General features: G+C 46.5%; 1 protein-coding gene across 50 annotated transcripts in view; it reads left to right on the top strand.

Moving 5' to 3' along the window:
• Positions 1-221: 221 nt before the first annotated feature.
• The window catches only part of LOC140388045 (mucin-5AC-like), a 206,081-nt gene continuing 191,877 nt past the window's right edge, over positions 222-14,425 (top strand). For all 50 annotated transcript variants that reach the window (XM_072471585.1, XM_072471595.1, XM_072471594.1 and 47 more), the window contains exons 1-4: positions 222-353; positions 3,865-3,933; positions 10,653-10,881; positions 13,045-13,162. In XM_072471585.1, the coding sequence (XP_072327686.1) occupies positions 305-353; positions 3,865-3,933; positions 10,653-10,881; positions 13,045-13,162 (465 nt within the window). In that variant the 5' untranslated portion in view covers positions 222-304. The remainder of the gene's footprint in view (positions 354-3,864; positions 3,934-10,652; positions 10,882-13,044; positions 13,163-14,425) is intronic.

A 14,425-nucleotide genomic window follows, 5' to 3' on the forward strand; every position in this document is an offset into this window, starting at 1 on the left:
GGGGGGACATTTACAAACTGTTTGAATCATGTTTGTATTGAGTTGCTGTAGGTGCATGTTACTGATTGCGTTTGGATTTTTAAAAAATAAACTAAAAAGTACTTGTGCAGAATTAAGTGCCTAAAATGATGTTTCAGAATCCAAAGAGTTAAATTCACCATCAAAGGAAAAATGCTCAGCAAATAATTGCTTTAAACTTCCTTATTCTATTCAAATGAGCCTGAGGAGCAGCACTATATAAATCGACTTTTATTGTAGACTCTACACTTGGGTGACCACAGTGCCTAAGTCCCAAACTAATGCAATGGAAAAGCTTGTATTAGTTGTCCTCTGGGCTCTGCCTTTGTGCACAGGTAAGTACATTTCAAACACTATAGAGTGTCTATGATTTTGCAGTAATATAACTTATATGAGTTTTTATATTTATGTATATAGTTATTTTGTATTTTGTGATATGAAATAAAATAATATCATAAAGACGTTATTCTTTACTAAGTTTGACAATGGGTTTAGATGAAAAACTCGGGGTATTAGAAGCAGGGAGAGTAGGAATTTCAGGCGTGATCCCCATTCCACCAGCCCCAGCACATTTTGTGATGTCAGATGACAAGGAGCAGACGCAATAACTAGCTGCCCTGACTCCTCACAGGAGATACCACCTGAAATTATTGGGACAGCATCACTGGGACCTCTGCCCACTGGAAGTATTTGCACATTCCCAATTGGAAAGTTTACGGATTTTCTGGGTCCACATCTGCAGTTGGGTCTCACCCTCCTGCTGGAGGCAGGAGTGACCTACTCACTTTAAAGTTGCTGGTATCAAAGTCAGGACTTTAGAATTTAAAATGCTGCAAAATAATTTGTTTCCTTCAAGGTGGGACCTTGTAATGAACTGCTGCACAATAAACTGTAGGTGCTTATTGATGTTTAACATGAATGATCCATCAATGCAGCCCCTGTTTCGACAGTGTGCAGAATCCCAGTGGCTTTCATTGCAGGTGAAGGGGAAAGAAAGCAAAAACAGTACAGTCACAGTGGAGAATAAAAAGGACAAGTTCTTCTTAGTTTTTAATTGCATGAAAGAAACTATTGGTTGCAGAAGTTATATATGTTCCGCCATCAGGGTAATTAATTCAATACCAGAGTATTTTTAAGAATGGATAATATTTCCCCTGGATAAACTTTCCTTCAGTATAATATACTTTTCATCTCAGATAAATTTGAGAGTTAAGCTCACACCTCAGTATGTCAGTACCATGTTGGAGGCCATTCAACCTGTTGTGAGTGTGCTGATGCCTTGATAGAAGAATCCAAGATTAATCCAACTGTTCTCTCAATAATTCTATAATCTCTGCTTCAAATATTTATCCAGTTTCTCTTTAAAGTAGTGAATGTTATCTGCCTTAACGCGCCCTGTGGTAAACCACTCCAGAATCCAAGAAGGCTGAAATATTTTATAATCTATTTCCTCACTCTTTTTTATGGTCGAACTACCCTATCAGAAAAGTGTCTTGAAAAATTCAAACTTGTTAACAATTTGTGATGAAATTATTCAAAGAAGCATCTTCGTTTTTTTGATAAAAGAGTATCCAGAAGCATTATGGTCAAGCTTTCTCATTGATACCTCAGACTAAAAATAGCCTACCATTTGTTTACACACCTTCCAACTTTAATTTCATATGTCGTTCATATGAGAACAAAACTATTTTAGATAGTATCAAACAGCTTATTAGCTGAATCTGAGGGGTCCGTGTATTGGTGTTGCTATTTGGAGATAAAAATACATTTACCTCAGCGTTGGCTTCCTCTGAGAAAGTTGCATCTCCAATTCAATAGTTCACTCGGCACACTGAGAAAGGTCCAGGAGTGTCATTTTCAAAAAGTTGCTTTATTGGAATGGAATTTTGACCAACCAAATTTGGGCTAAATTACGACTTTTGTTTACCATCAGTGTGTGGTGGAGTGTAATCTTCATCATTTGCAGTAAAACTTACCAACAAATGACTACCTATCCTTCTTCTTTAACTGAGCATGAGACTGTCGGGTTCAGTGCAATGCATGACAGCCATGACGGGAAGCACACCTTGTTGAGCCAGATTGATAACTTATTTCAATTTGAGGTCAATCTACCTGAAGCATAACACCCAAGGCATTTTCTCCCACTATCTCCATTCTCAACCACAAGTTTGATTTGTGCTGATAACAGGTCCAGTAAAGATATGCAGATCTTGTGGTCATAATTAAATATCTGATCATTGCCTAAATACCCTGGATAGAATGATAAGGATAGCAATTTCTTTAACACATTTGCTTTCAATTTTTTCATCTTCTCCAAAAACGTTCGATACTTGAGTTGCTCCAAGAGCATTAAAGTGTTTTTCACTTCTTTCTGCCTGCAATCACAGCAGTTTGCATTCGTGTCTCTAATATAGTAATACACTCCCAAAACACCTCACCGGGGCATTAGCAAACAGAATTTGACACTGAGTCATGAAAGAGATCTTAGGACAGGTGACCAAAGGTTTGGCCAGTGTGGTAGGTTTTAGGGAGCAAATTAAAGAAACAGAAATACATGGAGAGACTTCGGGAGGGGCTACCAGAGCTGAGGGACTGGGCAGCTGAAGACAACTTATGGTGGGCCAATGGAAATCAGGAATGGCCAACAGACCCAAATTAGAGGGCACAGGGGTCTTAGAAGGTTGTCACATTGGAGGAAGTTTCAAACATAAGACGTCGCTACCTTCCCTCTGTGCTTCTTTCATTTTTTCCCCTTTTAAGTACACCGAGGAAGTGACTAATAACCAGTCTATATTTTTTCTGGAACATTTGGGAGGTAGCCCAGCTGATCAAAGATCAGTTTTTGGACCCGTTAATTAGCATGAATAATCATTTAATACTTGTGAACTATACCTGAATGTTTGCAACAAAAATGGGGATTAAGCCCATCATGATTGTGGGATGCCATTATTTACTTTCGTAAGGGATAGTTCTGTGTGAATTAATCAAGCAAGGTGCAAAATATCTATCCATTCCTTAATCCCACACCCTTCTTGATTCTGTTACCGCATTACTAAAGAATTTATTAAAATTTGAGATTGAAGTGGTGACCCAACGATAGCTTCTCAGAACTTTGTTCACCCCTAGAAAAGGATAATGCTCCAAATCTATCCAGTGAAATACACGCATAACTGCTGACTTTGCAAACCCCAAGCTCTGCAAGCGGTGGTCCAGGGGGGTAATGTTCCAGGCAGACCTAGAGATTCTCCCTGCCTGTCTAGATGCAGTGACAGGGAGCACCCCAACCCAAAAAAGTAATTTTAAAGTTAAGCTTTGATTTTCTTGAATCCTATCATTCTAATCACTTTCCCACCATTTCTTCCTGGGGTTGAAGGTCAGGGCTATATTTAAAGAGCACCCGGACAGCCATTCGCTCATAGTTAGACTCATAGACATTTACATCACGGAAGGAGTCTTCCTTCCCAGAACAACTTTCAAAGTTTGTCATTCTTCTCAAGGCAGCCTCCCACCCTTCCCCGCTTGTCCTTCAGCTCTCTCCAGCCGTTTAGCCTGCCCCCCATGTCCAGCTTGACCGACTGACACATGGTCACAATCAAAGAACTGACACATGTGAGCTGTCCCCACGAAGGGCAAAATGGTAGCGACTCACTGCAAAGTCATGGAAGAAGTCAACCTCGCCAGGTGCACGCCACATGTATGCCATCATAAATGTGCAGGGGCTGATTAAATATTTATCGGGCTCCTTTGGGGTTTCGATGGCTATTCCGCTGATGTGACAGCAGCAAGTGGCAAAACACATTTGTGTGTCTGAGCCTAATTTGGTGCAAATATGTTCTTCTGAACCAGGTCTTGAAAGCGACTCGACGAGGTATATTCCCAGATCTTTGTTGGAAGCAACATTGGGTAGCAGCAGTGGTAAATATTTATTTATTTATTTTCTTATGGAGATGTATGAACCTTTAAAATTGTAATTTTAAAAAAATGTCTGTTCGAGAGATGCCGGTATTAACAAGTAAAATGTTCTCCACTCTAGAAATCCATGTCAATTACCGATCAATCCCAGGCTTAATGTAGCACAGTCAGTTACAGTCAAATTCTTTCAATTTCAGAAATATATCCCAACTGCGCAGCGAAACATTTAATTTTCCCCACAGGCCAAATTTCGTAGCATAGACTTGGGTGTCTAATAAGCTAAATGCCACTGGCCTTTTTTTATGAGTTTGAAAGATGAGATACCCTTAATTACGACTCAGGAGAGGAGTTTGATAATACAAAGGCTTTAATAACCAGAAAACCAGACAGCTGCCGAGAAGTGTGCTCACTGCATGCTGCCTACTGAACTTAACCTTATATACAGCTTCCTGGGGGCGGAGCCGGAGGCGGAGTCCCCCAGGGTTCCAAACCCGTTCTTAAAGGGGCCTACGCATTAAGGGTACATATCTCTGCAGATATCATTCACCACATTCACCCCGTTTTTAAAAAATGCATAGTCCGTCGGGGGTGAAGTGGAATTACAAGTTCAGTCTTTTGGGTGGTCTGATTACCCGTGCCGACCTTCTCAGCTCCAGTGGTGGTGCGACGGATACGGTCGTCCTCGGTGGTGGTATATCCGGGAGCACGACTGTCTGAGCCTTTGCCCGCGTTGGAGCGGGGGGGGGGGTATCCAGGGTGACTAGGATAATTGGTGCCAGCGCCGGCTGGGTGGAGGGGGGGCGCTATGGGGGGGGGGGCGCTGTCAGAGTCGACCGCCGGTGCGGGGAGGGGAGCGTCGGTGGAAGGGAGGGCCGTCGGTGGGCGAGCCAGCGGGTGCCAGGTCTCGCAGGGAAACGGTGTCCTGCCTGCTGTTGGTGTGCTCGACGTAGGCGTATTGAGGGTTTGCTTGTAATAATTGGACCCTCTCGACCAGTGGATCTGTCTGATGGCTTCTCACGTGCCTCCGGAGTAGAACTGGTCCCGGAGTCGTCAGCCAATGTGGAAGCGAGACCCCAGAGGTGGACCTCCAGGGGAAGACAAACAAACGGTTGTGAGGGGTCTCGTTCATGGCCGTACAGAGGAGCGACCTAATGGAGTGTAGGGCATCGGGTAGGACCTCCTGCCAGCGGACGATTGGGAGACTTCTTGACCGTAGGGCTCGAAGAACAGCCTTCCAAACTGTTGCGTTCTCCCTCTCCACCTGCCCGTTTTCTCATGGGTTATAGCTGGTCGTTCTGCTCGAGGCGATGCCCTTGTTGAGCAGATACTGACGCAGCTCATCGCTCATGAACGATGTACCCCGGTCGCTGTGGATATAAGCGGGGAAACCAAACAGGGTGAAGATGCTGTGCAGTGCCTTGATTACGGAGGCCGAGGTCATATCGGGGCAGGGGACAGCGAATGGGAAGCGGGAGAATTCGTCGATGGGTACGAATCGAGTTGCGTAAAGCGGTTTTATGGTCTGGCTATAGTCCACCACCATATGTTGTTTTTCCCCGGAGCAGACTACCAGTACTTGTGCCCTCCAAGGGCTGTTGCTAGCCTCTATGACCCCTTCTTTTAGTAGCCGCTGAACCTCTGACTTGATGAAAGTCATGTCTTGGGCACAGAACCGCCGACTCCTGGTGGCGACGGGCTTAAAGTCGGAGATGAGGTTCGCGAAGAGGGGGGTGGTGCAAATTTGAGTGTCGTCAGGCTACATACCGTGAGCGGGGGCAGGGGTCCGCCTAACTTCAGGGTCAGGCTTCGGTGGCTGCACTGAAAGTCCAGACCGAGCAGCAGGGGGGAAATAAAGTTTAAAACGGGCGTATTTGGCGCCTTGGATAGCAAGGTTCGCGACACAATACCCAGCGTTTGGACTGAATGAGACCCAGATGCGAGGGCGACAGTTTGGGAGACGGGATAGGTGCGCAGGGAGCTGCGTCTTACCGTGTCTGGGTGGATAAAACTCTCCGTGCTCCCGGAGTCAAAAAGGCAGGGGGTGTCGCGGCCGTTGATTTGAACCTGCATCATTGAGTTTCGCAGGTACTTCGGCCGAGATTGATCGAGCGTGATCGCTCCTAGTTGCGGGCAGTCAGAGTCCTCAGTTGAATCGGACTCGAAAAATGGCCGCCGCCGTCGGTCGCACGATTTGAGTTTTGAAGATGGCCGCCCCCATGACACGCACGAGGCCGATGATGCATCGGAAGTAGGCGTGTCTGGCTGCCGCATGGCCGCGTTGCAGGGCCTGTGGTCCCGGGAGTTCGATTTCTGGGCCCGATGAGACTTTTGTTTCTGGCCTTTGGGCCCAGCCAGGCAGACCTTTGCGAAGTGTCCCTTCTTTCCGCATTCGCCGCAGATAGCGGAGCAGGCCGGGCAACGCTGGCGTGAGTACTGGCCTTGCCCACAGAAATAGCATGGGGGGCCCCCGGTGTGAGCGGGTCGCCGCGCGGCGCAGGCCTGAAGCGTGGCCGAGTCTGGAGGGGATCGAGAGGGGTTCGCAAGGTCCGCGGAGTACATACGGAGATTATGGTGGGCCACTTCCAGGGACGAGGCGAGCGTTACCGTGCCTTGGAGGTCCTTCGCTCCGTCTTCTAGGAGCCGCTGCTGGATGTACGTGGATCGGATAAAGGACACGAAAGCATCACGAATATGTAAGTTCATGTGGACTTCTGCCGTCACCTCTTTATGGTCACAATTCCTGGCGAGCGCGGTGAGTCTCTCCAAGTATTCATCTAGCATTTCCCCGAAGCGCTGGCGGCAGGTCGAGAGCAAATGTCTGGCGTGTACCTCATTTATTGGCTTTACGAAGCGCTTCTGTAGGATTTCGACCGCCGTTTCGTACGTCGTAGCTTTCTCGATCACGGAGGATAGTCGGTGGCCCACCCGGGTATGTAGTAAGCTCAGCTTGCGAGGTCCGTCAACTTCAGTCTCTGAGGAATTCAGATAGGCCTCAAAGAACCGGAGTCAATATTTAAAAATGTCAGTGGCTTCCGGCGACCGAGCGTCCAAATTGAGCTTCTCCGGCTTTAGACCGCTGTCCATCTTGATGTAGTCTGGTTATTAAATTGAGATACCCTCAATTATGACTCAGGAGAGGAGTTCGATAATACAAAGGCTTTAATAACCAGAAAACCAGACAGCTGCCGAGAAGTGTGCTCACTGCACGCTACCTGCTGAACGTAACCATATATACAGCTTCCTGGGGGCGGAGCCGGAGGCGGAGTCTCCCAGGGTTCCAAACCCGGTCTTAAAGGGGCCTACGCATTAAGGGTACATATGTATACAGATATCATTCACCACAAAAAAACATTGTAAAACAAGTCAGAAAGACAGTCCTCAAGCTTGTTCACATCCCTAATGTCAGCCCTGAATGGCTCTTAGCTCTAATTAAAAAGAAAATGCATGGAATGTGGGTAGGGCCAGCATTTATTGCTCATCTCTAATTGCCCTTGAGCTGAGTAGCTTGGCAGACTATTTCAGAAAGCATTTTTTAAGAGTCAACCCCATTGTTATAGGTCTGGAGTCACATGTAGGCCACACCGGGTAAGGATGGCAGATTTCCTTTCCTAAAGGGTGTTAGTGAACCAGATAGATTTTTTCAATAAATGACAATGGTTTCATTGGGTGCAATTGAGTGGCCTCATTTCACTGGAGCGAGAGCGTGGTGAGACTGGTGAATATTGGGAGAGGCCAAAAACAAGAACAGTGCCGGGCGCAAAACCGTTTGCGATACGCTACCATAGGCTAAATCGGGATCCCACCGTTGCCTGGCGAGAAAACAATAATCACCACTCAATCTCTATTTCCACACAATTCACCGGAGCCACCCCATATCCAACGGCCTGCCGTGATCCAGAGGCCTCCCAGCAAGTGGTCACGCTGGTGCCGATTAATATTCCTTTTGAAAAACTTGAACCTGGCGGGAGGGCTGCTCCGGGATCACTTGGGGTAGCCACATTCGCTCACATTCGCTGAGGGGTTGCAGCCCCATTTAGGGTGGGCTGCCATGGGAGACTGGGGTATCAGGGCTGGGGGAGGAAGGGGGAAGTATCAGGGCTGGTGCAGTGGAACTCTGCTGGGGGTGGGGCAACCGTGCTGGGGTCCTCCATGCCAGCCCCTGTATCGTGTATCCCTTTCCGGGGGCAACCCTGGTCTCTGCCTGTCTGTTCCACTGACCACCCATAACTCCCCCTGACGGCGGAGGCCTCTGGCCGTGCGGCTGGAGGCTATTGCGAATGGGGAATTGACAACCATGGTTAAATGAGCATTTCACACATCCCAAGTGGATCTCCATTGGTGGACAGGCCATGTAGCATGTGGGGCTCACTGCCTAGCATCCCAATCACACCTTGATCCATGATCACTGTGTTTGAACAATGTGGGAGGCCGCAATACATATGCAGCAGCCAGTCTCTGAACACCCAGGGGATGGGCCCCAGCCACGGGAAAATGTCCCTGGCCAGGGTATGGCGACGTTCTGTTCGGGTGTCTGTGGTGCAGGGTGTGCAGTCCGGTGAGCCGCGGCCGAATGGGCATGGGCAGGGCATGTCGGGTGGGGGGAGGGGCACAAGCCCATGTCTTGAGGATGGGGCATGGAATTGGTGGTCAGCCTGCATCGCTGAACAATGAGCCACTGGTTGTGGTGAGGGTTTTGTATCCAATTTGTACCCACTCTCCCGATGGTGCCACCCCATCCTCCGCTCCCCCCCACCCCCCAACACCCAACTCCTTCCCTCCCATGCACACACCACTCCTTATCCCCTACCTGACCCCCCATGCCCTGTCAGTGATCCTCGATGTCCTTGGCCTTCCATGCTATCCGCTGCATTTAGGTGTGTCCCCAGGATGCACATCTGAAGTGGAGGCAGCCAGCTGCTTTCCACATGCACCTGTTCCGGGTGCTGACTGCGAGACGCGGAGTAGAACTTGGGGTGTGGGTGGTCACCATTCCCACTCCATAGGATGAGTCAAGGTTGTCGCCCCCCCCTTCTAGTCAATGCCCATTGGACCCTGGAGTTCACCTCAGGACAAAGGGGCAGCTGGTTGATTCCCGGCTGCCCCTGCGTCACCTGGTTATGCCAGCCCTGGTGGCTCCCCAATGCATCAGAGTGTCAACGCCCTCAGCGATTCTCTTTTGTGACTGGGGCATGCTCTGCAGAGCCTCAGCAATGTCCAACTGCAAGTGGGCCAAGCTTTCCAGTGCCTCAGCCATTCCCATCTGAGACTGGGGCATGTCCCACAGCACCTCATCAAGGTCCACCTGGACTGGATCACGACCCCCGATGAGTTGGTCAGTCTACTGAGGCCCTCAGCCATGGCCGTCACTGACTGAGCCAGGCCTGGACATCTCCATTAATACTGCTGACGTCATGAACCAGGCTCCCGACTGCGGTCGACACTCTAGCAATGTTGGCCTCGGTGCCACACATTGCCGGTGACATCTCCAGTGTCCGTCGTCTCTGGGACTCCTCCAATCAGCTATGGATGTGATGGATTGTCGCTGACATTCAGGGGAGGAGGGGTGTGAAGGGAGAGTTTGGGAGTGGGTGTGAATGAAGGGGGGGGGGGGCAACTTACACATGTGGCCCGGTATAGCCGTTGACCTTCTTGCGGCACTGGAGGCCTGTCTTCCTGGACACGCTTCCCGAGCTGACAGCCGCTGCCACTGCATCCCAGGTGGCACTGGCTGCCCTCTAGCTCACCCTCTGGGACCCTCAAGTGAACAGGAAATCCCTCCTGACCTTGACCACATCTAAGAGCCTCCCCAAGTCCGCGCTCTCCAAACACTGGGGCCGGTTGCATCGGCGCCATGGCTGCAAGCTGAGTGGGGTTGGCTGTGAGTTATTTTACTGCTGTTTGACATTGTTAGTGGGGGGCTGGCGAGTGCGGTCCTGGCGAATCGGCTGCGAGCCTTCATTTGCGGCGTGAAGCCCACGGGGCCTCGTTAAGTGGTACAATTAACGTTGTATTGCACTGTCGGCCTCGCCAACCGAGCGCCAGGAAGCTCGTGGCAGTTCCCGCTCGCTATCACACTTAGAAATCTTTCCGGAGAATCATTCCCATGGTCATCATTAGACTTTTAATGATTCAACGTCCTGTGTCCACAGGGCATTGTCCAGGGTCTCTGGATTACTAGTGGATTAAGGTAGTGATTATACCATTACGCCACCACCTCACCCATTTGTAAGGCTGCACCCTTGTTCTTCTTTCACCAGAGCAGAGAGTTTCTCTGCAATATTATCCAACTGAATTCTTCTATTGTTTTAAACACATCTGATCATTATCATTTAAATCTCATATTTCTCTGTTCATCCACATCATTGTGTACAGATCCAAAATGTATTATCTCACTTTTCTCAACATTTATTTGCAACTGTTAGCTATTTGCATATTTTGCATACTTGGGAATATTGAACCAGAGAGATCATGGAATGCTTTGCTGGTGTTGTCTCACACTCTCTGGTAATAAAGTCATTTAATAGCACATCTTACCTACCAATAAAGTCATTTCATAGCGCATCTTACTCACCAACTCATTTCTCCCGTTCCGTGTTGGGATACTGGATAAGGTAGTAACAGGCAAGAGCAATATCTAGATGCGTGTGCAGCGTGATTAGGTTATGCAGAGGACAGGCCACTTCCATCCATCAATATCTGATGGTCCTTCGTATGTTTTACAGGGCTCTGTAGTACTTGGGGAAATGGAGCATTCAGGACATTTGATGACAAGTTTTACCATTTTACATCAACCTGCAACTACATTCTGAGTCGCCATTGTGCAAGTGGTGTGGAGGATTTCAGTATCCAAATCCGGCGAGGGTCAAATGGTAATCTGGAGCACATTTACATCCAGTTAGAGGGCATCAGAATTCTGGTGGCGAATGGGACAATTTCGGTTCAAAATGTGAAGTAAGTTTTCTTTGTATATGCTTTTAAATTACAGACTATTTTGTTGTTCGCTCTACATTTGGTTCTGCTTCCCAAAACGTCACTGAACATTCCAATACAATTAACATGGGCACCCAGTGTCAAAATGACTTTCATAGGCAAGTCGAGCTTTATACAGCTCAAGAGGAGGCAATTTATTCCACTGTGCATGTGCTTGCTCTTTGACAGAAAAGGCCAATGAATCCCCAGTGATAAAGTCAGGGGAAGACCATGAGCTTCTTAAAAGTCCTGTATTTCAGCAACAGCATCATTCATGCAACGGGCCCAGTTACCTTTCACTAGGTCCTCATTCCTTTTTTTAGCTGGCTCCACAGCTGCCAGCCTTTTATGCTAGTGCTGGGTTAACTCAGCCCAATTGAGCACAGGAAACAATCATCCCCAGCTGGATGAGTCCTATGCAGGTTACTACAGGTTATTACACCCATCTAAATATTACCCTTCACGCATTTATTCAATTCTTTTTTCACTGCTACTCCTCAATCATCTCCCCCCCCCCCCACCACTGCCTCCTCCGCCCCCCCCCCCCCACCCAACTCTCCCACCACCCTTTCTGACAGTGCATCTAGATTACACAAATGATAACATTGTTTCCTCGTGTACTACCTCAGGTTCTTTTAATAATCACCTCCTTGTCCTCTGGTTTACTGCCTCATTTACACTATCAAAAACACTCATATATTGAACATCGCTGTGCGACAGTGGTGGAAAGAATTAACATTTAAGGTGGTGATGGGTTCTCATCAAGCTGGCTGCTTTGTCCTGGATGGTGTTGAGCTTCTTGAGTGATGTTGGAGCTGCACTCATCCAGGCAAATGAAGAATATTCCAACACAGTCCTGACTTGTGCCTTGTAGATGGTGAACAGGTTTTTGGGAGCCAGGAAGTGAGTTACTTGTCACAGAATTTCCAGCCTTTGACCTGCTCTTATAGCCACAATATTTATATGGCTTGTCCAGTTCAGTTTCTGGTCAATAGTAACCTCCAGGATTTGACGATGGGGAATTCAGCCTTTGAATGTCATATGGAGATGGTTAGATTATCTCTTATTGGAGATGGTCATTGCCTGACACTTGTACGGTGCAAATGTTACTTGCCACTTATCAGCCCAAGCGTCAGTGTTGTCCAGGCTTTGCTACACATGAACACAGACTGCTTCAGTGCCTGAAGAGTCACAAATGATACTGAACATTGTGCAATCATCAATGTACATTCCCATTTCTGACCTTTTGATGGAAGGAATGCCATTGATGAAGCAGCTAATGATGTTTCGGCCTGGGACACTACCCTGAGGAACTCTTGCAGAAATGTCCTGGGATTGAGATAATTGATTTCCAATCACCACAACTATCTTCCTTTGTGCCAGCATGACGTGAACCAAGAGAGTTGCCTGAACCAAGAGAATTGCCCCCCTAGTTCTCATTTACTTCAACTTTGCTAGGACTCCTTGATGACATACCCAGTTAAATGTTGCCTTGATATAAAGGTAAATTCAGCCTTGATTTCGCAGGCAGTCAGTCTAACCTCTCCTCTTGAATTTAATTCTTTTGTCCAATTTTGGGATAAGACTGTAATGAGTCAGTGACCCTGATGGAACTCAAACACAGCATCAGTGAGCAGGTTAGGACATAAGAACTAGGAGCAGGAGTAGACCATCTGGCCCTTTGAGCCTGCTCTGCCATTCAATTAGATCATGGCTGATCTTTTGTGGACTCAGCTCCACTTTCCGGCCTGAACACCATAACCCTTTATTCCTTTATTCTTCTAAAAACTATCTATCTTATTGATAGGTTATTGATGGTTATTGATGTGTAAGGTTATTGACATGTAAGTGCCGTTTGATAGCACTGTTGATGATCCCTTCCATCACTTAGCTAATAACGGTAAGGTTAAAGCGGTTGGGATGTTGCAGTGAATCATGTGAAGAGTTAATAGAGCTTTGTGGATATATTATTTGACATCATCCAGCTCCAAATTCTTAATATACAAACTCAATAGAAACAAAAATCTTGACTTGTTCAAAGTTGAATCTTGTGATGGAAAAATAACTTCTAAAAGACGACATTATAATGGTCTTTTCTTCTAGCTTAGAATAACTGTTTCATTCAACATCATCTTTATTTTACAGAATACGTCTACCATATCATGACAAAGTCATTGGCATCTATAAAAGTGGAATTTACACAAAAATGTCAAACAGGAAGCATACTATATCTATGATCTGGAACGGTAAAGATGCATTATGGGTAAGTCGGTTTTATTCAATAGTTTCATATTCATTTTTCAGCTAGCTTTACATTTATTTATCCAGTGGAGTAAACAGAGGCCGAATAGTATGTTGTAATTCTGGATGTCTTCAGTGGAGAACAATGTGTGTTCTTTTCATATTACATTTTTAAAATTGGGATCTAAATGACTGTCTTGTTCTTAGCGATTGCTTTGCTATTGGTCAACCATTTTTACCTGAAATAACTGCTGCCTTGAAGGAAATATTGAGATAAATGTCGGACAGAGGCAAAATCTTAAGCAACATTCAAAAATAGACCACGGACCTTTCACTAGGAGACTCTGATTGAATGGTCTCCCTCATTTATATTCATCCTGTGATTAATGCATTTATGAACTGATAAAAAGATTTGGATAATGTCCAATGGGGCTGGTTTAGCACAGGGCTAAAGAGCTGGCTTTTAAAGCAGACCAAGGCAGGCCAGCAGTTCAATTCCCATACCAGCCTCTCTGAACAGGTGCCGGAATGTGGCGACTAGGGGCTTTTCACAGTAATTTCATTTGAAGTCTCCTTGTGACAACAAGTGATTTTCTTTTCATTTTTTCTTCATTTAATGTCCGAGTTACATGCGCAAAGGCCCAACTCTCTGTCGCTCTCATCCAAACTTTGCTGCCCGGCTACAGCCTGGTAACTAGGGTTGGGTGTAGGTTCTAATGCTTTATAAAAGGCTTGTATCATTTAGCATTTAGGCTGCACGTCTGGGACAGGCTGAAGCAACATGTGTCAAAACAGTCACAATTACAATTGAGCCGATGATACCTTTGGTGCTTTTGTTAAAATGGTCCTTAGCTTGAGGTATTTCTCAGACCTGGAGAATAGAAAAGTATTTCATTATCTGGGCTGAGGATCAGCCTCAAGTACTCCAAGATTGGGAAAAGGCATAGATCGGATTGAGTCCATTGAACGCCATCTGAACCTCAGAAGCCTGTCAACAGGTTTTCCAGTTGCCTTATCATTCAAGATATAACTTATTTTTAATATTAATTCTTGGGATGTTGGTGTCATTTATTGCCTATTCCTGATTGTCATTCAACAGAATGCCTCCATTTTAGAGAGCAGTTCAGAATCAACTGCATTGTTTGTGGCTGGAGTCACTCGTAGGTCGGACCTGATCAGATTTCCTCCCCTGAAGGTTATTAGTGAACTAGATTTTATGGGAAGCTAGTTTTTCCATGATTATTGGTTAAGAAAGTAACATTTCATTTTCGATTAGTTAACAAAC

The sequence above is a fragment of the Scyliorhinus torazame genome, chromosome 13 (genome assembly GCF_047496885.1).
Source record: "Scyliorhinus torazame isolate Kashiwa2021f chromosome 13, sScyTor2.1, whole genome shotgun sequence".
In the NCBI taxonomy this organism is placed as follows: domain Eukaryota; kingdom Metazoa; phylum Chordata; class Chondrichthyes; order Carcharhiniformes; family Scyliorhinidae; genus Scyliorhinus; species Scyliorhinus torazame.